This window comes from Dermacentor albipictus, chromosome 1 (genome assembly GCF_038994185.2).
Source record: "Dermacentor albipictus isolate Rhodes 1998 colony chromosome 1, USDA_Dalb.pri_finalv2, whole genome shotgun sequence".
NCBI classification, from domain to species: Eukaryota; Metazoa; Arthropoda; class Arachnida; order Ixodida; family Ixodidae; genus Dermacentor; species Dermacentor albipictus.
The window spans coordinates 453,444,643-453,470,743 of record NC_091821.1 but is presented as its reverse complement, the minus strand read 5'-3'; the positions used below and the strand labels follow the sequence as shown (position 1 = coordinate 453,470,743).

At 46.5% G+C, this 26,101-nt stretch overlaps 1 protein-coding gene across 1 annotated transcript in view; it reads left to right on the top strand.

Moving 5' to 3' along the window:
* The window catches only part of LOC139054766 (rifampicin phosphotransferase-like), a 97,280-nt gene that overhangs the window by 20,197 nt on the left and 50,982 nt on the right, over positions 1-26,101 (top strand). The window contains exons 3-14 of the mRNA XM_070532363.1: positions 1,572-1,822; positions 1,989-2,054; positions 3,944-4,054; positions 4,164-4,276; positions 6,142-6,194; positions 7,727-7,779; positions 8,867-8,982; positions 14,947-15,094; positions 16,360-16,415; positions 16,918-17,048; positions 17,979-18,085; positions 19,092-19,130. Coding sequence (XP_070388464.1) covers positions 1,572-1,822; positions 1,989-2,054; positions 3,944-4,054; positions 4,164-4,276; positions 6,142-6,194; positions 7,727-7,779; positions 8,867-8,982; positions 14,947-15,094; positions 16,360-16,415; positions 16,918-17,048; positions 17,979-18,085; positions 19,092-19,130 — 1,244 coding nt within the window. The remainder of the gene's footprint in view (positions 1-1,571; positions 1,823-1,988; positions 2,055-3,943; positions 4,055-4,163; positions 4,277-6,141; positions 6,195-7,726; positions 7,780-8,866; positions 8,983-14,946; positions 15,095-16,359; positions 16,416-16,917; positions 17,049-17,978; positions 18,086-19,091; positions 19,131-26,101) is intronic.

Genomic DNA, 26,101 nt, shown 5'->3' with positions numbered 1-26,101 from the left:
CTCGTTTGGGCAACTTAGTTCATGGTAGATGTAGCTGCAAATGGAGGACCTCGTTCAATTCGTGGCCTTAATACGAAAAAAAAAAGAAAAAGCGAACGTCACCGTGCATGCCAACTGTTTCCCTCAAAAATAGTCGTCTGCTATCCCATGAGTGTTTTAAAGGAACGCTAAACAGAAACATAATGTGGGCTCTCTGAATAAACTGCGCTCCTGTAAAAGCAGAAAAGCGACTGTCATCATGAAAGGAGACTTATGAAGTTAGAAAAGACGCAAAAACAAATTACCAGTAGTGATTCTGAGTGCTGACTTCAAGTTGGGGCCTAGTCATTTCTAGATTTTCCGACTGCATACTGGACTGTTTTATTTCTAGGAACAAAGTACTTATTTTGTCCGACTTAGAAACTTTCTAGAGCACCACACTGACTCAAATACAAGAAAATTCTATGAAATTTGTGACGTCATATTGATCTAAAGGCGCTTAGGTTCGGGCGCTAATTTCAAGAAATGGAAGATAATCTTTCATATCTGTTGAATAATCAGCCTTCCACTTTGAGATTTATATAGATTTAAATTTTAGCACAAATAATTCCTATAAACTGATTTAGTGTTTATTTTTATTGCCCTCATCTTTAATTTGTTGGTTCAAAACCGAATCGCGTCATTCCGCAGTTCGAGCAACGAAAGAATTTTGCGTTTAGAATAATAGTTTATTGCTGTTAGGACCATTTTTAATCAGTCAGACAGACCCCAGCATATCAGTTTAGGTGCCTATTCAGGCTTTGAAGTATGAAACTCCTCAAAGACTTTTTGCGGTAACTGCTTATCATAATATTGTAGCACCGCTATAATTAAACTGAACGAGCGCTTATGACACTCATTTGGTTTAGCAGCCCGAAATTTCCAGCAGTGACAACAGTAGCAGCGGGTGTTTTTCTTTTAAAGTACTGCATTGCGAGCAGTGAGTGAAAGACGAAGTTTGCTGTACTCTCTGTCTATATTGAATGCACGTTCATTTAATTGAGCTAAGAGTATGTTTGAAGGCCGCTCATTAAGGTTTTATGACTAATAAGGTAGTACTTTATTGCGTCAGTGAGACCTTGGGGGAAAAAGCCAAGGTGTGCGTAAGCGATGTTTCTGGTGTTTCCAGTGCTAAACGCATGATGATGTCTGTGGAGAATTCTGTGCGGTACTCGAATGTCAATGCCATATTTTCGACGATTAATGAGCAGGTTGAAATATATGTGCTGTCTTTCTTGGAAAGATGAAATGAATTAAGAATGTTAGTGTACCATAAATGTAAGAACGCTATGCGTGACATAAAAACACAACGACACGCAATTGCGCAAGATGCAAAGGCAGTGTTGTAGTCGTTCGCTGAGGTGAAGGTGCTCAAAGAAACGTTGTTTATTGTTATTGTTTTTCTACTGCATAATGAAAATGTTTCATCATTCAGAATTCAGTTAAGATAATTCAGTTAAGATAAAGAAGAAACAGCAGAATGGGAATAAAGACAGCCACAAGACCGTTTTTAAAAATTCAAGCGTTGATAAAGGACGTTCCACTCCGTGCAGACAGAAGACCGGATCCTCTTCTACGGTGTGAACTCGGAAGGCTACCGCCTGGCAGTCAGCGTGTCACGCTTTCACGATCGCATGGCCGAGCTGTGGCTTGCCCTCTACGCCTCGGATGGTGCTCGTTACACGCTACCACTCACGCTTACGCTTGACCGGAGCACAGAGAGCAGCTTCTCTGCAGCTGGTCTCCGCCTGCAGTGCTTGGCTCCCAACCGCCGTTGGCGCGTGGCCTTTAACGGCCTGCTCAGGTAATGCTGATTGTAGAAAAGTTGTAAACAAGGGCTTAACACAAACATATTGAACTATGTCAGATATCGGTGTGAAGAGCCGTGTAACCAGAGCACGAATTGTGGAACCTGAGATATATTTTAAGAAAGAATGGGACATATTTCTCGTTCTTTTTTCCCTGTTTAGGAAGCAATCTACTGCTGAAGATGGGCGATCGGAGGAAATAGATATACACGTCAAGTTCGGCTTCATGTGAGTATTTCAAGTGAACGTCTATGCTAAGCATGGTGCAAAGGCGTCCTCGGAAAATTTGTCGCAAATAACTTACTTCTGCTTTCCATCTGGCCAACGAAGAATCCCAGTTCTTGGCGGCATTAGAAGGCGTATCAGCTTGTATTCGTCCTAAACTGCTTTTTAAGCAAGCACGCTGGGAAAAGATAAATTTTGGGGTTTTGCATGCAAGAACAACTATCGTTTATGAGACATTCCGTAGTGGGGGACTCTGGAAAGGGGCACTGTAAAATTGCCAGTTACGAATTTACATTTTGGCAATTTTTTCCGTGTTTTGCAATAGTGGGCATGTCTGCTTGAACACAACCTTGCACCTGTATTTGGGGCTACTGGTTATTGTACCCGCATGCGTTTCTTTGTTGAGGCGCTAAGGTTAGAAGCAAGCATGTAGTGTACGTATGAAAAAATGAGATGGGGAAAAACTAAACTTAGGTGTGTTCACGACAAAAATGTGGCCGCATATATTCAAGTTAATGGCGTTGGGCCCTTCGCAAGGAGAAAGCGCCGTCAAAAATTCAAGTTAAGCGAGCCGCCTACGATAAGTCCTGCGTTTCTGAGTGCATAGGAAAGCGCATTTTCCGAAAAGTTTTTTTACATCTTGCAAAGGCGGTGCTTTCCCGTCTTCTTGGCAACGGTTTCGCGCGTTGATTGATGAAAGTATCCAGCCCGTTACAGATTGGTACAACACATTTTGGTTTTTGAGTTTAAAGGAACGTTTACTCAGCGCGGTTCCATGTGCACAACACATGTTCTGAACCCTAGATGTCACTTTTCGGTGACGATTGAAAAGAAATATTACGGATCAAAAGGGTGCCTGGCGAATTGCTTAGGGGTTGGCGGCGGTAAACACAGGTTGCAACCATGGCAAAAGATCTTTTATATGCGACACGCTGTTGGAAGTCTAGAGGAAGTCTGCAGAAGTCTGTCACGTAGTAGTGACGGTCAGGCACACAGTAGGAAAACTGCGAATGAGAAAACTAACTCTCTATCGGACGAACCAGTGCACACAAAAACCAAACACAGAAAAAACAGGCTACACTCGAAGTACAACGATAGCAGCGAGCACAGTAGGCGATCATCGAAATCTGATTTGCGGGTCAAGTACATTAGCTTTTATACGTACATGAGTCATCGAAGGTCGAGAGTAATCGATGCTGTTCGCGTGTCTTTCAGAAAGAACCACAGAGTTCACGTCGCGCGCAGAATCAGATCACACAAGGTTCGGTGACAACACCCAACGGATAGAACCATCGATAGCATACGAGAAACTTCCGACGCATGCACGGTCGTCCTACGCTTAGAGCTAACGTTTAACATTTACATAGACGGTGAAAAGCGGTCGCCCGAGAATGATAAACCGGTACACGTGTCAGTATGTGAACTGCTCTGAAAGAACGCCTATTTATCAAATGAAGTGCTGTGTCCTATAATGTCAGGAAATTGTGTGGCTGTGTTAAAATGTATGAAGGAGTTAGCGATCGAAGAAATTCAATGCAGGTACTGTGAAGCATACTCTCTTTCAGTTCATTACCGCTATGGTTAACTAAACCCCTACACTAAACATATTGCGCTTGACCTCACATGAAATATTAAAAAAAGACGTATAAGAACTTAGGTGAAACATTCTTCTGCTCCAATTTTACCAAACATACCTGCTCACGTAGTGACACGGACCTCTTTGTGAAAATAGGCATCGATTTCTGAGAAAATGTTGGCTAATGCCATGATTATTTCATTGGTTTGTGATGGATCAATATAAAACAACGTTTAAGTGCGTGGCACCCCTTTGGTGTGACCATTTATAGTGGGCAAGCGTTGCCAAATTCTCTAACATGCGGACGCCTATGCAGCTGGTCGACAGTGTCGCATACGCTGGAGCACCCGGCTGAATTGTCACCAGCGCTGCTGGCAGACAGCCTGGCGGAAATGCCTACCTTGAACTTGTTGCGTGACATCAACAAGTAGGTGAAGCATACTATCTTTTGATTAAGCGCTGTTTCACTCTTCACAAGCACGGGCATAACAAAATGCAGTACCATATGAGAATAATGCACTTTTCCTACGTGAAAGGTTGGCTGCTGAAATGGACCAGTACGATCAGGCTGGTATGATGGCTGGCGAACTGACCATTGCAGACCAGACGAGAGAAGTCTTCTTGTGGGGTTGCAAAGTGAGAACGCGAGGTAAGCATCCGTTGCGCTTGTTTTTGGAAAGAAAACATTCACATGGCTGTAAACCACTGTCCAGGTCTCGCGCATGTACAGATCATGCAAAGGACCATCCAGTAAAGCCTGCAGAGCTGTGCTGTAAGATATAACTGTGGCAGTCTACTTCCGGGGATATACATTATATATATATACATTATATATATATATATATATATATATATATATATATATATATATATATATATATAGGGTTAGGGATGACTTTATATGCGTATAACAACAATTTATGGACAAATATTTGTTGCGTCCTCCTTTTCTTATATCCCTGATTTATCACAGCTACGGAGTCAATTCTAGGCTTATTGAGTTGATAATGCGTTGTAGTCCGCACTTGCAAAATGGAACGCACTTGTTGCTCTATATTTTCTTTCCCGCTGCCTCTTTCAGCTTCCTATTTCACGATGAGACTGCGTATCCTAAAGGGACGTCAACGTGCTGCGTCATTTTGTAAATTTCGTAAATTAAGCCTGCGCTATCATCACGTTTGTCTCATTTGTCACATTTACATTTTTCCAACTATTATTTATTGTGGTTCAGTTTAGTCTCATATTCGTAAGCGGAAATCGCAATGTGCATGCAACGCATCATAGGTACATGGTTTTCTTTCTGTCCTTTTAACAGTATTTTCATGAAGATAATGTTTTTCTTTCCATGGAAAAAATTAGGTATGTCTGCGTGAAAGCGTTGCAATTTAGGCGACACGTTTGAGTGGATCTCCTGCTCAATATAAGAAGTCTACCCGAACAGTTTAAAAAAAAGAAAGGCCACACGTGTCACATAGCTCAATTGTAGTCTTTGCGCTTTGCAACATTACTTACACAAAAATAGATAGACCCATTACGAAAAATTTACATTGTATATAGTAACCTTCCTGCACGCATTGAAATTTTAATAATTGTAGCCAATGGGCTTTCTTGAAAACGTTGTGGAACAGCAGTGCATTTTCACCTCAACTTTGAAAGCGCGTATCTCGTAAGTGGTGAAACCTTCGGAATCTGTTCTAAGTGTTTACGACTAGTAGTCTCACCGGCTACTGCTGGAAAATAAAACTATGTGCCTGAAGCAATTGCGCGAAAACCTGATGACTAACGCTTTATTATATTGTAAATTATTCGTTTTGCTTACTCATTTCGATTCGATGTCCTATGTAATTAGTTGAGTGGAACAATTACCAAGTATACTTTTTAAAATATGCCCAGTAGAATCACCAGATTTAATGGCGTAAACGATTAATCATTAAAACTAAATTTGGAGGACGCTTAAGCTTCGCCTTTGAGAGCGGACTGCGATAGCATTTAAAGACCCACGACTTCTTCTCAAGCTCCCCTACAGCTGCAGCGTATGTAACCGTAATGTTTACCGGGAAACGCTGACCGCGAGCGCAATGCAGGAAGGCGGGCTCTGTAGTAGAAACGCGGCTTCTTGTGCGGGCTGCGATGCGGCGGAGGCGCGCGCCGGTTGGAGGTATTGCAAGGAACCGGGCGCGCTGCTTCATGTGCCCCGAGACATCCGCGCGCCAGCTTCCGCGAATGGCGGACGCCGGAGCCAGCCTGTGATTTGTGAAAACGTTCGAAAAGGGGTTTCTTTGGGATTTCGCGTAACAGAATTATGTTTACTCGTATGGTGAAATTACAATCCGAGAGCTAAGATGTCTGTAGTACGTGTGCATGTCGTAGTTTACTATTTCCGCACGTATTCTAGCTTGAAAAATTTAATTAGTTCAGTAAATTCCGTGCGTCACACTAATGGCCTGGGTATGGGTTGTTCAGAAATGAAGGATTCGCTGTAAACACGACGCGCCTTTTACTTTCTTTCTGTAGGTACTGTCCTCGATGGCCCATACGAGGAAGATAACCATTTTGGATTTCTCGAGGTAATACGCGCTTCCTTTCCTGACGACCGACCATAAATGCAGACGCAGATGCAATAAAAACAAGAAAGCTCATTATAGTTTTAATTAAGGAAGAAACCTAGGGTATAATTGGTCATTCCGAGGCTACATGTTATAACTGCAGCAGGTGGCGCTGCCCGCGCCGCATCTACACATTCGCCGCATCTTTCATTCTGATTCTCGTGTTTTCGATGTTATATTCTTTTACCGCGTTTCTGCTGAGTATGGTAGCCAAGCAAGCGCTTTTCGGATGCATATCATTGGCTTCTAACTTACGTTTATCTTGATCTCATTTTATAACATAAATATTGTTCCTTCGAGCTAAACACTCGACTAAACACTCGGAATATTATGTTATTTAACTCTGAGTCTGCAGTAATACTCAAATATTTCAGCTCCAGTCTACATTTCTTTCATACCTTTACCTCAGGTTTAGCTCAATGACAAATGAAGAGCAGAAATTATGTACCAGAACAAACAGCGCATTTAGCGGCAGAATGCACGGAAAAGCCAGGAAGGCGTATTTTTTTAGTGCATATAGCTCGACATGTAAAATTTAGTCGACCAATTTAATTCAACTCGTTCCTACCCTCATGCTCATAAGAATACAGACTTCTGGAGCCAGAATTTTGCCCCCTACTGATTAAAAATTGCAGTATGCGGAAAATAGTAAACGTCGAATCTAAAAGATAGGTCGACGTGATGATACTGTCGTGCCGCACGTGAAACGTGGAAGCTGGTGTGCATGACATCAGCGCTCGACATTAATTTTCTCCAAAGAAAGGTATCCGAAACACGCATAAATTTTTCCTAAGGTCGCTGTTAGCGAAAAGTGGGTTTCCAAAAGTGGTGTATATTACAAATCTCTCCGTCCCAGTGAACGCCTTCCCGCGCTATGGCGAATTGCTTGGCCCCGCCTGATTTAGTTTAGAGTGGTGAGGCAAGCGTGCTTTCGTTAGTTTGACGCCAGCATGGGTGCACTCTGTTGTTGTCCAGTTGGTGGTTAAATTTGCTAATAATGACACATGATAATATCTGTCAACTTTTTTCTTTAGCTTTAGAACTCGTACATTGATACGAATTGTGCTGTGCGTCGTGGCATTCGTATAGGACAAACAAATGAACCGAGATATCCTATTTATTTAGGTGATTTCCTTGCACCAATTAAGCTCACAATTTTTTTTAAATATAGCCAACTCGCTAAATTTCGACTGTTGAGCGAGAATTACATGGTATGAGGTCTTTATTGACAATCCCCATTTTCTCACCTCGGTTCGTTATAGGAAATGAGTTTCTGCGGTAGCGCAAAATGACGTCACTATTCCTACCAGCTTTGCTTAGCAGTCATGTAAATGTTTCATATTTCTAACATTAATCTAGTGCGAAAAATATTCGCTGTGTGTGGCCTGGACATGCGTCCAAATTGAAATCACGTGAAGCTCAGCCTGACTGGCCTTTGCCTTATGATGAAGTGCACGCAATATCGTGCAGCTTTTTTGTGACGTTCTTCGCAGGACGGCGACACGTACCATTTGGCTCACTCCAACGCCTACGGAGGAAGAAAAGGGTCAGTTGAACGCAAATGTTAAACGATTAGGTTTCGCACTCACTCAGAAACGCGGATTGCAAACAAAACAAAAATAGTGCTTGAGTGAGGGGCAAAAGTCGATAAACTTGCATATTTTGCTGCAAGTAACAGGCAAACTGCACAAGCAACTTTCGCATGGAGAAAACTAGTTAGCTTTATCGCTGCACTAGACGCGTAAATGGCAATGCCCTTACTATATATATATATATAGGGACTCGATTTATCATTGCTCATACCATCAGTGAACAAACAATGGCACAAATGACAGCAAAGGAGATAATGTAGTTCTCAATATAAATTAAAGAAATTATAAAAGGATGAAAAAGACAGGGGATGAAAAAACAACTGACCACAGTTGCCATAGGAAACCACGTTTCCGTTTTACGCGCGCGATGCTCTTACCAGTTGAGCTACAGCGGCGTATTGCTGGTGTTACTCCCAAGCCTTGGGGCTAACCATGGGAAACTAACCTTGAGAGTGTTAGCCAGCGCAATCACTTGCGGCCTTGGAGGCGGATGTGGAACATCCTTTCTGTTGGAGGCGTCCCGTCTACGCGAACTTTTCAGGTCAAGGCAAGCGGTCAGTAAATGCATACAGGCTAGATAGATAGATAGATAGATAGATAGATAGATGGATATATAGCATAAACAAAAAATAAATCGTGTTTGAGCGGTTCAGCATTCCTTAGAGTAATTGTTGTTGATTTCATCATGGCTTTCAGTTCGCATATGGGTGCGAAACATGGGTGTGCGCTCTTAACACATTGTGCTATAGCATTTAGACCTACGTCACTGTTTGACCCGGCAGTTACGGAGAGGTAAGATATTCTCGCAATGTTTCTCTTAGTGATGAAAATAAATTTCTGTTCGCACATTGTTACGATTCTGCCCATCTGAAGTGGCATGTCTGAGAACACAGCGTCTAAAGGTATCGAGGTTAAGAGAATATACATTACCTGCCCTGGTAGAGCAAACGCAGCTCGTATTATTTTAAAAAAAGAACGTAGGTATTGCACATCTACTCATTGGAGTTTTGTCATTGGAGTTTTGTTTTGTGACTTTTGCAGATTCTTGTACGGGTCTATTTATTCACCCTCAGCATTAATGCTCCCCATCGACCACGGAGTTCTGAAGAGCAAAGGTGGTCCAGATGAAGGAAACGGTCAAGTGTTTATACGAAGTGGTGAGTTTGCTATGACACTTGCGAAAGTATGTATGAAACTAGCCCCTAAAAGAGTTCGCACTTTGATATTTCCTACTCTTGGAAGGAGGCGAAAATGCTTGCTTTCACCTTCTTGTAAGCACCAACAAGGCTATGCGTGTCACATTAAGCAAAATTAAGCAAATCGATGATAGGTATACATGCTTAATTGTTAATATGCTAGATTTCAGGAATGGTTTGCATATTATGCTCTCTGCGGATAGCTCGCAATATCTGCTTATATAATTGATATGACATGGTCCAGTGTGTCTTGTCTCAAATTGTGCGGATATTCAATTAACCGTTGCTAATATTCGGGGCCGAAGCGTGGAATTTCACACAGAAGCTCGAGAAGAAGTTAAGAACCACGCAAAGAGCAACGGAACTAAAAATGTTAGGTGTAATATTGTTACGTAGGAAGACGCAGACGACAAGCTATGTACAAATAAATTTACAAGGAAAATACACTGCGCTTGGCCAAGAGGCAACAGCCCGCGCTAGCTTCTAAATCGTCGTCGTCGTCTTCACACCGCTGGCCTTTCGTGATCGCCGTAGTGCCGTAGCACTACCCCCGGCTGCAAAAGCGCCGTCCCGGAGCGACTAAAGATCGGACTCGGAAGCAGTGTAGTAGGCCTTGAGCCTACTGACGTGTACGACATCACTAGATGCCACAGGAGAGGACGAGCTTGAGCCCACAGGAGCAATTTCGTAAGTCACAGGCGTCACCTGGCGCAGCACGCGGTAGGGCCCTGTGTATCGCGAAAGAAGCTTCTCTGAAAGTCCGACGTGACGAGAGGGCGACCACTAGAGCACGAGCGCACCAGGTGAAAACTGTACGTCACGATGGCGGGTGTTGTACTGACACTGCTGAGTGGTCTGTGAGGCCGTAAGTCGAGCACGGGCAAGCTGGCGTGCATGGTCGGCGAGGGCGATGGCGTCGCGCGCATACTCGCTTGTTGAGACCGCAGCAGGAGGAAGTGCCGTGTCTAGGGGCAAGGTAGGTTCGCGACCGTACAGTAGATAAAAGGGAGAAAATCCAGTGGTGTCGTGCCGGGAAGAATTGTACGCAAATGTTACGTAAGGAAGGGCCATGTCCCAGTCGTGGTGGTCCTTGGAAATGTACTTGGCCAGCATATCTGTAAGAGTACGGTTTAACCGCTCTGTCAGGCCATTGGTTTGAGGATGGTATGAAGTAGTCAGTTTGTGTTGAATGGAGCAGAAACGCACAATGTCAGCGATAACTTTCGAGAGGAAGTTTCGACCACGGTCAGTAAGCAGCTGTTGCGGGGCGCCATGAAGGAAGATAATGTCACGCAAGAGAAAGTCCGCGACGTCAGTGGCGCAGCTGGTAGGGAGAGCCCGAGTGATAGCGTATCGGGTGGCGTAATCAGTCGCGACGGCTACCCATTTGTTCCCAGAGGATGACGTGGGAAAGGGACCGAGCAGGTCTAATCCAACACGAAAGAACGGTTCCACAGGGACGGTGATCGGCTGGAGATGACCGGCAGGTAGCACCTGAGGTGTCTTCCGACGCTGGCAGGGATCACAGGCAGCAACATAGCGTCGAAAGGAGCGAGCGAGACCAGGCCAATAGAAGCGGCGGCGGACGCGGTCGTACGTGCGGGTTACCCCAAGATGTCCTGCAGTGGGTGCGTCATGCATCTCAAAGAGCACAGTCTGTCGTAGATGTTTTGGCACGACAAGAAGAAGATCAGGGCCATCAGGGAGGAAGCTCCTTCGGTACAGAATGCCGCCCTGGAGGACATATCGGCGAACGGATGCGTCGGTAGGTGTAGAGCGCAGACGCTCGATGAGTACTCGCAGCGATAGGTCTCGGTACTGCTCATCGGCGATGTTAGCGAAGGCAGACACAGAGAAAATGCCGTCGGCGGTACTACTGTCGGCGTCGTCAGGCTCGTCAACCGGGTAGCGAGACAGGCAGTCAGCGTCCTTGTGTAGTCGGCCAGATTTGTAGGTGACAGAGAACGAATATTCTTGGAGGCGTAAGGCCCAGCGACCAAGTCTTCCTGAAGGGTCTTTCAATGAGCATAACCAACAAAGCGCGTGATGGTCTGTGACAACGGAAAAGGATCGGCCATATAAGTATGGGCGGAATTTCGCAACCGCCCAAACTAGGGCCAGACACTCACGCTCAGTGATGGAATAGTTGCGCTCCGCGGGTGAGAGGAGCCTGCTGGCGTAAGCGATAACACGGTCGTGGCCACGCTGGCGTTGTGCCAGTACTGCTCCAATTCCGTGACCGCTGGCGTCAGTACGGACTTCGGTAGGCGCAGAAGGATCGAAATGGGCCAGAACGGGATGCGTTGTGAGAATGTCGATTAGATGAGAGAATGCAGAGGCCTCGTTATCGCCCCATTGGAAAGGAGCGTCTTTTTTCAAAAGGTCGGTTAGTGGTCGTGCTATGGCGGAGAAATTCCTCACGAAACGGCGGAAGTACGAACAAAGGCCGATGAAGCTGCGCACATCCCTGACACACTTCGGAACAAGGAAGTGCGTAACAGCATGGATCTTGCCTGGGTCCGGTTGCACTCCGTTAGCGTCAACGAGAGGTCCAAGGACGGTAATCTGGCGACGGCCGAATTGGCACTTCGATGCGTTGAGTTGCAGACCGGCTCACCGAAAAACGTCCAGGACTGCTGAGAGGCGCTCGAGGTGCGTAGCGAACGTTGGGGAGAATACGATAACGTCGTCCAAGTAGCACAAGCACGTGGACCATTTGAAACCGTGAAGAAGGGAGTCCATCATGCGTTCAAAAGTGGCAGGAGCGTTACATAGGCCGAACGGCATCACCTTGAATTGATAAAGACCGTCGGGTGTTACAAAGGCAGTCTTCTCGCGGTCGAGATCGTCCACGGCAATCTGCCAATAGCCGGAGCGAAGGTAAATAGAGGAGAAATAGCGAGCACCGTGGAGGCAGTCAAGGGCGTCATCAATCCGAGGTAGGGGATACACGTCCTTTTTGGTAACCCTGTTAAGGTGCCGATAATCCACGCAAAAGCGCCATGAGCCATCCTTCTTTTTTACCAGCACAACCGGTGACGCCCAAGGACTACATGACGGTTCAATAATGTTCTTGGCAAGCATTTTGCGAACTTCTGCGTGAATAACTTGACGCTCAGCTGGTGACACTCGATACGGGCGGCGATGAATAGGAGGGGCATCGCCGGTATTAATGCGATGTTTGACAGCTGTAGTTTGGGCTAAAGGACGATCGTTAAAGTCAAAAATATCGTGGTAGGAAAACAGAACGCGGTAGGGGTCACGAGCGTGCTCGGAGGGCAAGTCGGGGGCAATCATTTTCCGGAAGTCAGCGATGGTACAATTTGTCGACTGCGATGGGAGAGGAGTATCGGATGAAGTGTCGTCTACTGCAATGGATGCTACTGAGTGATCCTCGAATGAACAAAGCTGGGCCAAAGACATCCCACGTGGCAGCACTTGTGACGTCAAGCCAAAGTTGACCACTGGCAGGCAGACGCAATTCGCCGTAATAGATAAAACTGTACGGGGTACTGTGATCCCGTGTGTAAGGAGGACGTCTGGCATAGGAGCCGCGATGTAGTGACCGTCGGGGACTGGTGGGGATGACACTAGGTCAACGTAGGTCAGTGCCGAAGGTGGCAAGCGAACGAAGTCGGCGGAACTGAGGCGACTGGGGTGTGGTTCAGCAGGATCCAGAACAGGCAGGTCAAGGCGGAGAGCACTGGCGGAACAATCGATGAGAGCAGAATGTGCGGAGAGGAAGTCTAAGCCGAGGATGATGTCGTGGGGACAGTGGGCGATGACTGTGAATAGCACGATTGTTGAGCGATCGGCGAAGGAGACGCGGGCGGTACACATACCAATGACGGGGGCTGTTCCGCCATCGGCGACACGGACAACAGGCGTCGTGGCGGGCGTGATAATTTTCCTGAGCCGGTTACGAAGGTCAGCGCTCATTACGGACAAATGCGCCCCAGTGTCTATGAGAGCAGACACAGAAACACCGTCGACTTGCACGTCAAGAAGGTTCAGATGAGTGGGCAAAGTCAGTAGAGGATTTGGCGGCGTAGGGGGCAATGCAGCGTCACCTCGAGGCGCTGCATCGTCTAGTTTTCCGGCTGGGAGCGGCGTCCGAAGGGAGTCGGCGAGTAGGAGCGACGGGGCTGGGGAGAGCGAGATTGGCGTCGTTGGGGCGAAGGCGAACGAGAATAGGGGCGGTTCGTTGCAGGAGAATCAGTGGCGGCATTATCGGAGCGTGCGGCATAGGGACGAGAAGGGCCACCTGAGGGGCGAGAGTAGGCAGTAGAAGTAGACCGGATCGGGGAACTCCAGCGACTACGACAGTGCTGAGAAATGTGCCCGATGCGATGGCAGTGGAAACAAATAGGCTTGTCGTCAGCAGTGCGCCATTCAGATGGGTTGCGGAAACGTGGTGGGTAAGAAGATGCGGGACGGGGCGAAATCGAAGAAGCCGGGCGGGTATCAGGGCGATGGGCCGAGCAGATGGTGTGAAGACCCATGTTTTCAAACTCCTGGCGGACAACTGCCTGGATCAGTGAGACCGTGACTGCAGATGTGGGGGTGGGACTGGAGTCGAAGGCAGCCGGATAGGCGGCCTCGATCTCACGCCGGACGATCCTGGTAACATTGGCAGTGTTGTTGGGACGAGGAGCGTCGGCACAGGAAGATGTCGCTGGGGTGTTGGGCAGACGGGCAAACTGCTGGTCAATACGTCTGCTTTTGGCGAGTTCCAGGCGGCGACACTCTTTTATAACAGCATCCACTGTGGCTACGTTGTTGCAAACGAGCAAGTTGAAGGCGTCATCGGCAATGCCTTTGAGGATGTGGGAAACCTTGTCTGACTCAGTCATGTGGGTGTCAACTTTGCGGCACAGAGCCAAGACATCCTGAATGTACGTGACGTAGGGCTCCGTTGACGTCTGCACACGACCGGAAAGCGCCTTCTGCGCGGCAAGTTGGTGACCGTAGGGGTTGCCGAACAAGTCTCGAAGCTTTTGCTTAAGCGAATCCCAACTGGTCAGCTCATCTTCGTGCGTCCGATACCAAACTCGAGGTGTGCCACCGAGGTAAAAGACGACGTTGGCGAGCATGATAGTTGGGTCCCACCGGTTATTGCGGCTGACGTGTTCGTAAAGGCTGATCCAGTCCTCGACGTCTTCCCCATCTTTTGCCGAGAATACGCCAGGACCACGGGGAGCGGAGAGGGTGATGTAGGTCGTCGAAGTGGCAGCAGGTGTCGGAGCTGGTGGAGTCGGGTTGGCGTCGCCGGGAGCCATGAAGGTAGGCTCGACGTACCGTCCACTGCGAAGCTCCGTGACGAGGTACAGGGAACGTCCACCTCCACCAAATATGTTACGTAGGAAGACGCAGACGACAAGCTATGTATAAATATATTTACAAGGAAAATACGCTGCGCTTGGCCAAGAGGCAACAGCCCGCGCTAGCTTCTTAATCGTCGTCGTCGTCTTCACACCGCTGGCCTTTCGTGATCGCCGTAGTGCCGTAGCAATATTAAGAGGGAGGAGGAGAGCTGTGTGGATTAGCGAGCAGATGGGGCTAGCTTATATTCTATTTGACAATCAGGGCTGGCGATGTAACGCATAGGGCAGATAACCAGTGGGCCATTAGAGTTACAGAATGGGTGCCTAGGAAGGGCAGCACAATATTAGACGGGGGGGGGGATGAAATTAGGGAATTCCAGTCAGAGCGGTAATACAGTTGAAACGGAAGAGCAAACAACCTGGCCTATGTTTAGTTGCGTTATTGACCCCAGTTTACTCCAGACCTATCTTGCATATTGCAGGAAAATCCAACCTATCTAAAATAAGCATTTCGCTAGGCAGCAGTTAGTACTGCCTTTGCAGAAAATAACTGTATACGTGTATAAGCTACTGTTTTTAATAAAACCCTTTTTGCCGGCAGATAGCGGTGTTTTTCGCGTCAACATGAAAAGCGTGGCACCAAGCGTGACGTTCCGAAACGAAGATGGTTCGTCTCAAGTTAACGTAACAGCGATTGATCTGAAATGTGAAGAACAGAACGGATCTGGATTCCAGATTGCTGTAAAAAGGTAAGCACCTAAAGTGCTCTCATTTTCAGACAAGCGTGCAACTCTTGAAGGATAGCCGACTGGAGAGATGTTGAAAGCATGGTGATAATATAAAGGCTTAAAACTCAATTTTTTTAAGTATGTGATGATAGCAACAAAAAATCCGAGGACACGTAATCATTTCTTATGAATTCAGAATGCGAGAGCAATAATGTCGAATTGAATGGTGCCGAGTGGCCCTACGAGTTTTGCGCGGCGAGTAATGTACCATAGTAGTCCGTGTTGTCCGAGAAAGTAACCAGCAGCAGCTCGCCGTGCCAGCGCCACATGCCGCCGACGTAGCTGACGCGCTATCGCCGCAGCGGGTGAGCCCTTCCACCCGCTCTGCCAACGCCTCCAAGATGGCACAAGGCCTGTGCACTTCGATCCATGACGTCGTGCTACCTCGCTAGGCTGCCATAGAATCTAATGGGCTTTCGAGTAAGCCGCAGTGACTTTATGTTACCACGCTCGTCACACCGGACTTGATATGGGAAATTTCGGTTCGAGTAGCATGACGTCAAAAAGCGGAGTGCACTGGCTTTCTATCTAGCAACAAGTGTGCCGAGATCGAGGGTGACGTGGCGCCACGGCTATGCCCTCTCCACTCACGCAAGACCTGCCATGCTATCCCTACAGCAGGTGAACCTTTTCACCCGCTCTGCTCCTTCGAAGCGTAGCTCGTGACATGGCGTCGCAGCCAATGGCAATGCGAGCTTAGGTGCCGTTTCGCTGCTGCAAGTAACAGATGCAACCTTGTTTACTCAAGAGGCATTTTGACTCTCTCCCTTCAAAACAAATCGCTGTCGTAACAAATATCAGCATCACCTCCAAGTAAACCAAGGGCTTACACGCAAGTGTTAAGAAATATGATCAGCGATTGTTCTTACTTGAGAGTTGGCTGGTTTACTTAGCAGAAGTCTGCAATTTCATTGGCTGTTGCCTAATTTACTCAGTCTCTCAAACTCAAAAGTCCCTCTTCTGAATCGGGTTGCTCTTCTTGAGTAATATATATTTACGTTTGTTTGAGGTGTAAAGAACTAAAACGAGATTGGGCCTTCAACATGATTTGTATGATTTCGTCAGACATTTTTGCTTAACGAACTCAACCTTGCTTATGAGAGTGGATGACCAGCATACCTGTTAGTCTAAGCGAGCATCTTTCTCACGCATATGATGCCTGATGAAAAAAAAGGATTGCCATTTGATCCGCGTGCATGGTTCATGACTTCTCTTCTTTTTTCTAGGCGGGAAAGAACACCCCACCACATCGATGACCATTTCAAACACAAGTTAATTGATGGTAAGCAAAAAACCATGTATGATTCTAGCATAGTCAGCTTACAACTAAAGGCCCTATAGTTGACATATTGCTAATTGCTATAAACTGCAAGACTGCAAATATTGAAGGAGCAGCAGTTATAGACAGCTTAGCCCCTGCTGCAGTAACGAAGGTTAAAATAAGCTCCTAAACACGTGCGATAGGTTTTGTAGTTTAAGCGTTTCTTTCAAATTATGAGACACAAAAATGTATGTTTTAAAATAAGCTTGGAATTCTTGCAAATATCTTGTGAACGAAGCGAAGATCTGCGCCTTGAAAATTTGTTGCTTATTTGATGCACTGCACATGTTATCTTCAGAAGCCTGCCTGAAGAAGCACTAGTCTCTTTAACATTTTGAATCAGGAACATTCAATCTCGTGGCATAAGGCCTATGTGTTTCCTCGGTGTAAAAAGAAAACGAGTACCAGTAATTGTGTCTGGCGCTTCAAATATTCGTTAAGTTTTTCTTTTGTTGTTGTGCAGAGCGTGCCATGAAAAAGGTGGCGCCCCTTGTGTCGGACATCCAAGAGCAACGTAGCAAGGTTTCTGACCTGACTGGAGGCAAGGGGTCCTCCCTGGCCATACTACACTCAATCTCTACTCAACTGAATACGGTAGGCAGCACACCTGTCTGACATATTAGAGCTGGAGGTTGCAAGAGTTTCGCAGCCGATGTGGTACACACAACAGAGATTACGATGGGCTTGCGTTGCAAAAATATATGATTTAAAAGAAAACCTTATTTCCATTTAAAACGATACACAAAACTATAAAATTTTTTATAAAACATTTCAGTTCATATATATGGTTTATTTCAGAAAATCAAAAGAAACTGTTTCCTCGGAGCAGACGCCGTATACCCATTCATATTAAACAGAACCAAGAAGCACACGGACAAGGAAGCTATAAGCACACAGCGCTAGTCATGTGACCTTCCTTATGCATGTGTTTTTTGGTGCTGTTAAAAATGAATGACTCTTACCAACTACCTCCAACTCACTTTTATGAGCCGTGCCCATATACCCTACCAAATAGGGTTGCTAACTGATTTTTGCTTACTTGAAAACACTAGGACAGACACAGAGAGTTGCCAAACAGAGCATATTCTTGCCGTAGTGTGCTCAGCTCACCACATGAAGATGACGGCTAAGTATTTTACAGCTAAAGGATGCGCACCGCATTAAATTCCACAACCGCGTTTTTTTTATATCATCATATTTACCCGCCGTGGGGGCTTAGCCGCTATGGAGTTGCGCTGCTGAGCACGAGGACGCGGAATCAAATCCCGGCCACGGCGGCCGCATTTAGATGGGGTCGAATTGCAAAAACTCCCGTGTCCCGTGCAAGGAGGGCACATGAAAGATTCCCAGGTGGTCAAAATTTCCCAAGTCACAAACTGCGGCGTGCTTCACAATCAAATTGTGGTTTTAGCACGTAAAACCCCAGAATATTCATGTTTTTCAAAGTGGATATTGCAGTAGCCCACCTTTGCTTCATTTGCATGGTAACAGACAGGCTATAATTGCTTTTTCACGCACTTTCAGTTTACAGTTCCTCGTGGATTTGTTGTGACAACGGAGTCTTACAGGCGTTTTGCCTCGAGCGGAGAGTTTCGAAATCTAATCAGGAAAATTGAGGATTCAAGAAAAAGGTGGGTGTTTACTGTTCTGCAGGATGCATCTCTATGACGCCCTCTTTAGAATTTAAGAAGGCTGTAACGTCTCTACAGATATGAAATACATTTCTCACTGATAATCTGAGTCTGCGTACGTATAGTCAGCGCACAATGCTTTCCTTCTGGCTCGTGCTTGGTGTTGCTCCATAGTGCAAAGCCTGAAGCACTCAATTGCGAAGCCTAGCTAGTTGCGGACTTTCGGCATGAAACAGGGTCTGTCTCATTCAGTTACCCATCGGTGTTACATGGCCTATGGAACACGCCTCAGGCGACTAAAATCAGCAGCTTATTGGATGTAACTTGCAATAAACACATGGAATGGGCATCACTGTTGGAAAAATATTCCATCCAGCTCCCGTTGAGCAAATGCAGCGACATTTTCTGCCCTTCCCACCCCTCACCGCCTCCAATAAAGAAAACGCGCCTTCGAGCAATTGTGTAAGTTACAAGATAGTTCAAGGCCACACGGTAAAGCTGAATAAAAAAAAAATGTGTAACCATTTGTTAAGAGCAAGACAGTTGGGAATTATTTTCAACAAAAATGATTTGTTTCTTTAATAACGGCAAAACGTGCAAATGGATTTGCCTCTTGCGCTAGTCAACATTCTTTTGAGGACAGCTCGTGTGCCGAGCAAAACTAATAATGACCCTGCCATACTCATAAAGCCTTCCAGTCCGTATAAAATAAACGTTCGGAGCTTGTGCCTCAAACGCTCTTCTTTATTTCTTTTATTCATTCGGTGGTCAAGATTTTCCCCAAAATAATGCAGCGATATTGCACAAGAAAATAAAGCTGGTAGTGACTGAGTTGGTAGAGATTGTAACTCAACAAGTAAGTTCTTGTTATCATTTTGCGTATAAAGTTCGGCTTGTTGCTGACGCATTGATTTTCGTGCTCTATCAAAATCACTTTGTGGTGATCAGTGGATGTGAATTCAGTAAAACGCACGACCTATTTTGACTATATACACGCTTCTTGCAGAAACGACAAGCAAATGCATCTAAAAGAAGCTTGCAACAGGTACGTGGAAATTTTATGTACCCCAAGTTGTATTGGCAAATGACTAATAGCTATACTTCTTGCCTCTTGTAAACGTACGTTACGTTTTGTATCAAAGAGAATGGCATTATATGGCTCTCTAGCTAATTGTCTAACTCATTCATTCCTTAGTTCCTTTGTTCGTTCATTAGTTTTCTTGGTTCGAGCTGTTGGCTTGAATTTGCAATTATCATCGGCCGTACAAAATTCAAAGAAATTTCCTAAATTTAGTTCAAAGCAAGATATTGTTCATCGATGGCTTCTGCACAAGGCTTCCTTTTAAAAATGTTGTGCACAATCTGTCATGGCATATTGCAAGAAAGATTGGTGCAGATGGGGAAATAATGTCTCGTAGTAAAACTCTAACATCTTAAAGGCCAACTGCAACGAAATTTCACTCGCATTATATTCCCTAGATATGCTTAGCATGTACTATCGATATAATCTTAGCAAAGCCGCAAGCCTGCTAATGGTTTAATTTTATTATTAGCAACCTTTAAGTAGCGTCCAAGCAGACGTCGCATGCCCCTGGCGGCGAAGCCGTAGCGATGCGGATATGGTGAGTTTTACAAGCGTACACTGCTGATGTGTCAGTAGCGCCTATAGGCACCCAGGCGCGCCGCTCGCTCAACCTTTACAGTTTTTGGGTTTCTCTCTCAACGTACTGTCTCGTTGCGCATGTGATTTGAGCTGTTGCAAGAACGCCTGCGCGTTGCGTGGCCATCGGGTGCTCGGACACCTACTCGAACGCGAACGATGGCTGTGCAGTACACAACGCTGCGTAGGGGAAGGCTGGATACATTTCCTATCCTAGCTTTCAAAGCGAAAGCGTGCACTTCGCCGCAGCAGGAAAGTGCGAAGCGCGCCAGCCAACGCGCACAAAGCATGTAAACTGCAGCAGAAGAAACTGAACAAGCTACTTATTACGAGCACGTCATGAGATGCCAACAAACACACACCAAGGACAACATAGGGGAAATTATTTGTATTACTAATTGAATTAAATGATCAATTAATGGCAATGAAAGTGGATGAAAAAACAACCTGCCGCAGGTGGGGAACGAGCCCACGTCTTTGCATCACGCGTGCGAAGATGTGGGATCGCACGCGCAATGCGAAGGCGTGGTATCGTTCCCATCCTGCGGCAGCTTGTTTTTATATCCACTTTCATTGCTAATAATTGATCACTTGTCTTTTTCAATTAGTAAGTACAAGTGATTTCCCCTGTGTTGTCCTTGGTGTCTGTTTCTTGGCTTCTCATGATTTGATTAATAAAAATCGGATGCCCTGGTTAACCCCCTTTCTTCTCGATATCAAGAGCACAGTCACTTACTCATGCATGAGCTGCTTGCCAAACGCATTCTCCGGATGACTGTAACTTACTATATATGGGCTGCGATTGCCCGCGAAAAGCAGTGGTAAGTTCTATTCAGGCGCGATACTGTCGAGCGTTCGTTTGTGGTAGTGCATCATCTTCGAGACATTTCGCACGCCTCTAATCGGACGTGTCAAAGTAGGTGAACTAAAGCCTTTCTTACACATCGCCAGAAATCAGCAGGAACCGCGTGCGGCATTTGTCGGGGAGAACGCGACAACGTAGCTGAATAGATACGGCAGCAAGTCATGCAGGAATGCGTTGCCGCCTGAGCAAAATGAGCGAAACTTCACGCTGTAAATTTGCGCGAACTTCACGCCATGCCTGCCCCATAGCCTCCGAGATTCACGCGCACTGGCCGGTTTTCCTGCGGTCGTTCCCATCGAACGGGGTGAATGTAATTCCATAGGTGGGCTGCGGCCGGCTCCCCCTCCACGCCACGGCGCTCGCAAGGGAGGCATCGGGAAGGCTTTCCGGTGCTCTAGTGATATTGCCGCGGCTTGGATGAGGCGAGGAAAGAATGTCTTTGCGCTGCTTTACGATCTTTTGCTGATTTGGAGATGACGGCTTCATCGTGTACGTAGGCCAAGGTACATCCTTGAGCTTATTTTCTCAAATGCGCTGATTTATTTATTTTCGGCATACATACACTCGCTACATTCAAGTGAGTACGTAGAAGTGGAATATCTCTGCAGAAGGTCGTCATGTGCGGGAAACGCACTATACTCCAAAATTTGCGGGCTATATCGATGTTTCTCGTTGTGTGAGCTACATTTCAAAGCTGGCTCACAGAATTGGTCAGTTTCAAAGCAGTTTCGCCAGCTGGTATCGGCGCTTGCTGTGGTCTATGCATTTCGCCGTAGTGAGATGGCGTGAATCAAGGTGCAGCAAGATTCGCCCTCAGAAACTTGCCACAATCGCCCATGTAGTTAGACTGAGGGGAACGTTAGAGAAAGTCGAGTGGCCGAAATTATTTCGGAGCTCTGGGCTACGGCGCGCCTCATAGTCATATCGTTTCTTTCTTTTTTTGCCCGTACACCGAGAATTTAGTACTGCGATATCAGTTATATGGACACTTCAAGTGGTGACATCGAGATTTCATTTCAGCTGCGCTGAACACCAGCGCCGCCTCCGAACGAGGCAACAGCTCAAACGCTCAATTTAAGCAGCACGCACGCGTTACTATGAAAGAAGGTCGTGGGCACGCTGAAAAGGAACCCATATCGAACGGACCAAACCCGGCACTCGGCACCGAACACGCCCACTTCTCACGATATCGCCGGCGCCTTCGGGTCTGGCGACGCCTGACCCTCGGACATCGCCAGGCACTGCGGCGCCGGTGGGGAAAGCGATAGCGGGGCTCGCTTTGCGCACAATGCTTGGTGCTCGCCGGCGAGGCTTCCCACGTTTCCCTTCCGAACTCCCTTCGTCGGGCCGCGGGTGCGTGAAATGTGTACACACACTTTTGGTGACAAGACAAGAAGCACTGGACCGTGAGAGGGGCGGAAGTGTCCGTATGGCTAGTCTGAGCGTCGCCGGCGCTGCGACGGCTCTGGAATGGAGCCACAGGCACCTACGTAAAGTTTGTATGTGTGCGTGTGCGTGCTCGCGTGTGAAGGAATGGGGAAGTTCAGCGTATACATGCGAACATTGTGCTGCCCGTAAGGCGGTGGTCGCGCAGTTCCGTGATGAGTCCTGTTCTCTTGGTACAGTCGTTCGGAGTATGGTGAGAGCCACTTGGATAAACTTTTGATGTTTCCGCGGTCTCAACAATGTTATCGATTGCTTTTTTTTCAAAATTCGCCATGTAGTAAACAAATTACCAGAACTTGCTTACAGCATTTATTTTTTGCTTTAAGGCTCACCGGTAACCGACTCGCCAAAATTCTACTCGGCCAGCCCCACACTCGCGCGTCAGTGTAAATTTCAATGAGCCTGAATGAGTGGGCTCAGGAGTTACTCTGCCGACCTATGCCATATATCCCCTCTCTATTCCCCTTTGAGCTCAGCGCTTTCGTTCGGAAGGTCGGGGTGACAATAAATCCAAATGCGGATAAGGCATCCTCTCCTCAATTCCTATGTCGAGATAGCATTGGACCAGCTGGCTGGTGTGACCAGATATGGCAATTTTTCCGATGTCGATTCGGATTGTAACGAGTGGGCCCGTTCCCGCACCAACAAGCCTGACAGCAGATGCTATTCAGTTCTACTGAGCTTCCAGAAACAGATGCGGGATTCAAAGGACACTATTGACTTGCGTAGACATAGATAATGTTGCAAACATTAGATACAAGGACATAAGCCGCGAGTGGGTGTCAGTAGTCGGAATGCTTTAAAATCTTTCAGAGCAGCCAGACTTAAGTGCCCAGCGACCCAGGGGGCGGCATCTGACGACCTCCAATGGCTTTAGCGTTCAAACGGGCTTCTTATAACGAAGAAAGTAGCCCTGCTTGGGCTTGTGCTTACCTCATCAATATTTGTGCGCGATTAAATAATAAGGCTGTTTCACGGAATGAGCATCAAAGAATGCATTTGCGACCATAATTAGCCCAATTTCCATCCAGATATCTCTCGAAGAAACTAGAACGCCAGAACACCTGTATTACTTCCCACATGAGGATATTTTACGCTGCAAAGAAGCGGACACGAATAAAGTAGCGTTATACTAACACATACAATAAGTCATATCTTTGCAGTGATGTAATTTTGGAAAACTGAGCAGTTGCTGTGCCTTTCTTTGTAAGTTAGGCCAAAATAAATGCATTATGAAGGTCTAGGCACTGCTCCCTTCCCTTGGCACAAAAAATGCTCTAGAAAACGCGAAAAAAAATAGGCAATGCGCACTATGACATGTCACGCGGTTAGTCTTCTACTGCGGCCGTCGCTGGCGCCGTATGACTTAAAGCCCCTTGATAATTTGAAAGTAGCGACACTCTCCTCCACTCCCGCGCTTTCCTCCTCGGTTCTCCTCGCCCGCCGGCTGTGCGCGCTGCGCACGGCACGCTTCGCAGGCCATCGCGCGCACGCCGGCCCGATGCATTAGCTGGCACCCGTGATCGCACCTAACTTCGGGATTTTTTTCTCGCTCTATTATTAACCGAAAGCACTAGAAAGGGATGCAGTGTGCTTGACTCTACCATGACCCACATTTATCACCTTCTCGTTTGAACAATGAGAGCGCTAAACGTGCGCGTTTGCGGCATGAATTAACAATCGCAGCGTACTGTATATAGCCCACATTGGCTTTGATATCTTTATACTGGTCACTTCAACAGGCCAGAGCTTTAATTAGCACTGTATTTAATTTAAATTTGTACATTCTTTAATATTTTTCGACGCAGTGACGCTCCGTTAAATCCAATTTACACTAGCGCTGCATTTTCGCGGAAGTACTTTTTATGACACTATCTTTTTGCAGTCGAGCCAGGCAGAGATTGCGGTAATTTAGTTGGACGTCATTGCGTGCGTGAAGCTTCAGAAGCAGGGCAATGGCCGCAAAAATGATGCGAAATTTGCTTTAACGTGATTATGAATTTTTTTAGGAGGGGGCATGGGGGGAGGGGTTCAGTCCTAAAAGGCTTGGGGCCTCGGTGTAATGCATATGCCGCGCATTTAATACCTGGGCTATAGAAATTTCATTCCTGCTTGAAAGAGAACAATTTTTTTCTAGTTTTTCGTGCTCTCAAGAGAGATATATTTTTATTGACTACTGTAGAAGTGAGCGTAGCCAAGGGTTGGCTTGAAATTTATGAATGATTGCTGACGGCAACGGACGACTAGATTAAGAGATGGGAAGGTGATGCTGTCTTTGTGACTTATTCAGTGTAGCCCATCGAATGCATTCAATTAGTGCCTCAGACGCCCGTGGTGATGCAATATTCAGCGCTGTAAAGGACGATAAGAAAGGATTTAGCCATTCTGTGGCTGGGTCGGTTTCAAGGAAACAATTCGTACTATTTTAGAAACACAGAGCTTAAGAATCTGACGTTATTTCGATAGCATAACTAAATATAAATTGTAAAGATTGCACCTATGGCGAATGAAAGTCAGCCTTAAAAGGCATATCTGCTGACTCGCTCCTCACGTGCCGCTAGACCTCGGTATCGCGGTAGACTTTCACAGTCGCGGCGGTCACACGAAGGCCTTCAACGCTCTAAAGATCCATAGCAGGCAAGAAGATGCTCAAAGCTTATTTGCGCGAAGTTTTGGTCCTCCTTTGCACATTATTCTTCCAATCTGTGGCATTAATGACTCTCCCAGATGTCATTCCTTTTGCAATTTGCCAATAAAGCTGTTTCGTAAGAGCTGGAAAAGCTGCCAGCCGCAGCCATTACCATAGATCTGAGAGGGGGGCAGGGTTTTGCCAGTTTTTTCAGCTACTTACTGAAAACATCGCGCCACCCCAACACAAATTTCAGACGCAGAGTACAGGTCTGGAGCATAGAATACACAGCCGCTGTGGCACACCAGCACATATCTGGCCAGATGCAATTTTTATTGCAGGTGACTCTTGAAACGTTACACGGAAAACGCACAAAACATCCAGGATAGCACACACTTCGGAAAATATAAATATTCATATAAACCGCCGGTTACAAGTAGCATAAGCTCGAACCCAGTAACATGAAACATTGCATGGTGTTATCCTCAGACGATATGCGTGAAAAAGGAACAAGTATTATTCAGAGTAGCGCACCAGATGCAACTAAAATTTTACAACATAACATAACTGAAGGAAACGAAGCAGCTAGTTTGTATACTCACAAAGTTTTGGGTAAGTGGTACAACAAAAAGCCGCGCGATAACACTCATGTACAGCAAATGAAATAAACAAGATTATCACGCAAAGAATTAGAATATATATACAAATGTACGACATATATTACTAGAATACATTCAGGCAACACAGAAAAGCATTCAAGCCTGTGAAGAAATGAAAGCGTCATATGAATATAATATTAGGTCCCATAAAGTAGAAATGCTCGACCCACGACAGAGGAACACGGCCTCCCCATGGCGCTGAAGAAAAACAACAACACAAGCAAAGCGACGCTTTCGCGCGCGTTTCCAAGGCGACGGCTGGGGCCGGCCGCAGCGGCCAATCATCGGTCAGAAAAGCGCCGAGTGGAGAGGCGGGAGAGGAGGATGTGCGAGGGTTGGCGGCGCGGCGGCAAAGTTCACAGAATGGCGCTACTTTCAAATTATCAAGGGGCTTTAGTATGACTCGGCTAACAGCGCCCTCTCAGGGTAGCCGGGTGCCACATTACACTTTACTGCTGGGAGCGCTGCGAATGGGACGGCCGGTGCAAAACCAGACGGGGCGCATAAATCTTGGACGCCCCACCGACCCTAGGCAACTTTTCATTATTCACTACAGGTGTCAGTAGTTATCTGATCGGTTGACGATTGCAGCGTTTTCAGCGTGCGAGGCTGCGACCGGTGAAGTCAGATACGTCACACCGGAGGCGCTAAGACGGCTATAATTTTACCCTGCGCGTTAAACGTGACCCGCCGGCCACGGCGGCCGCATTTCGATGGGGGCGAAATGCGAAAGCACCCGTGTAGTTAGATTTAGGTG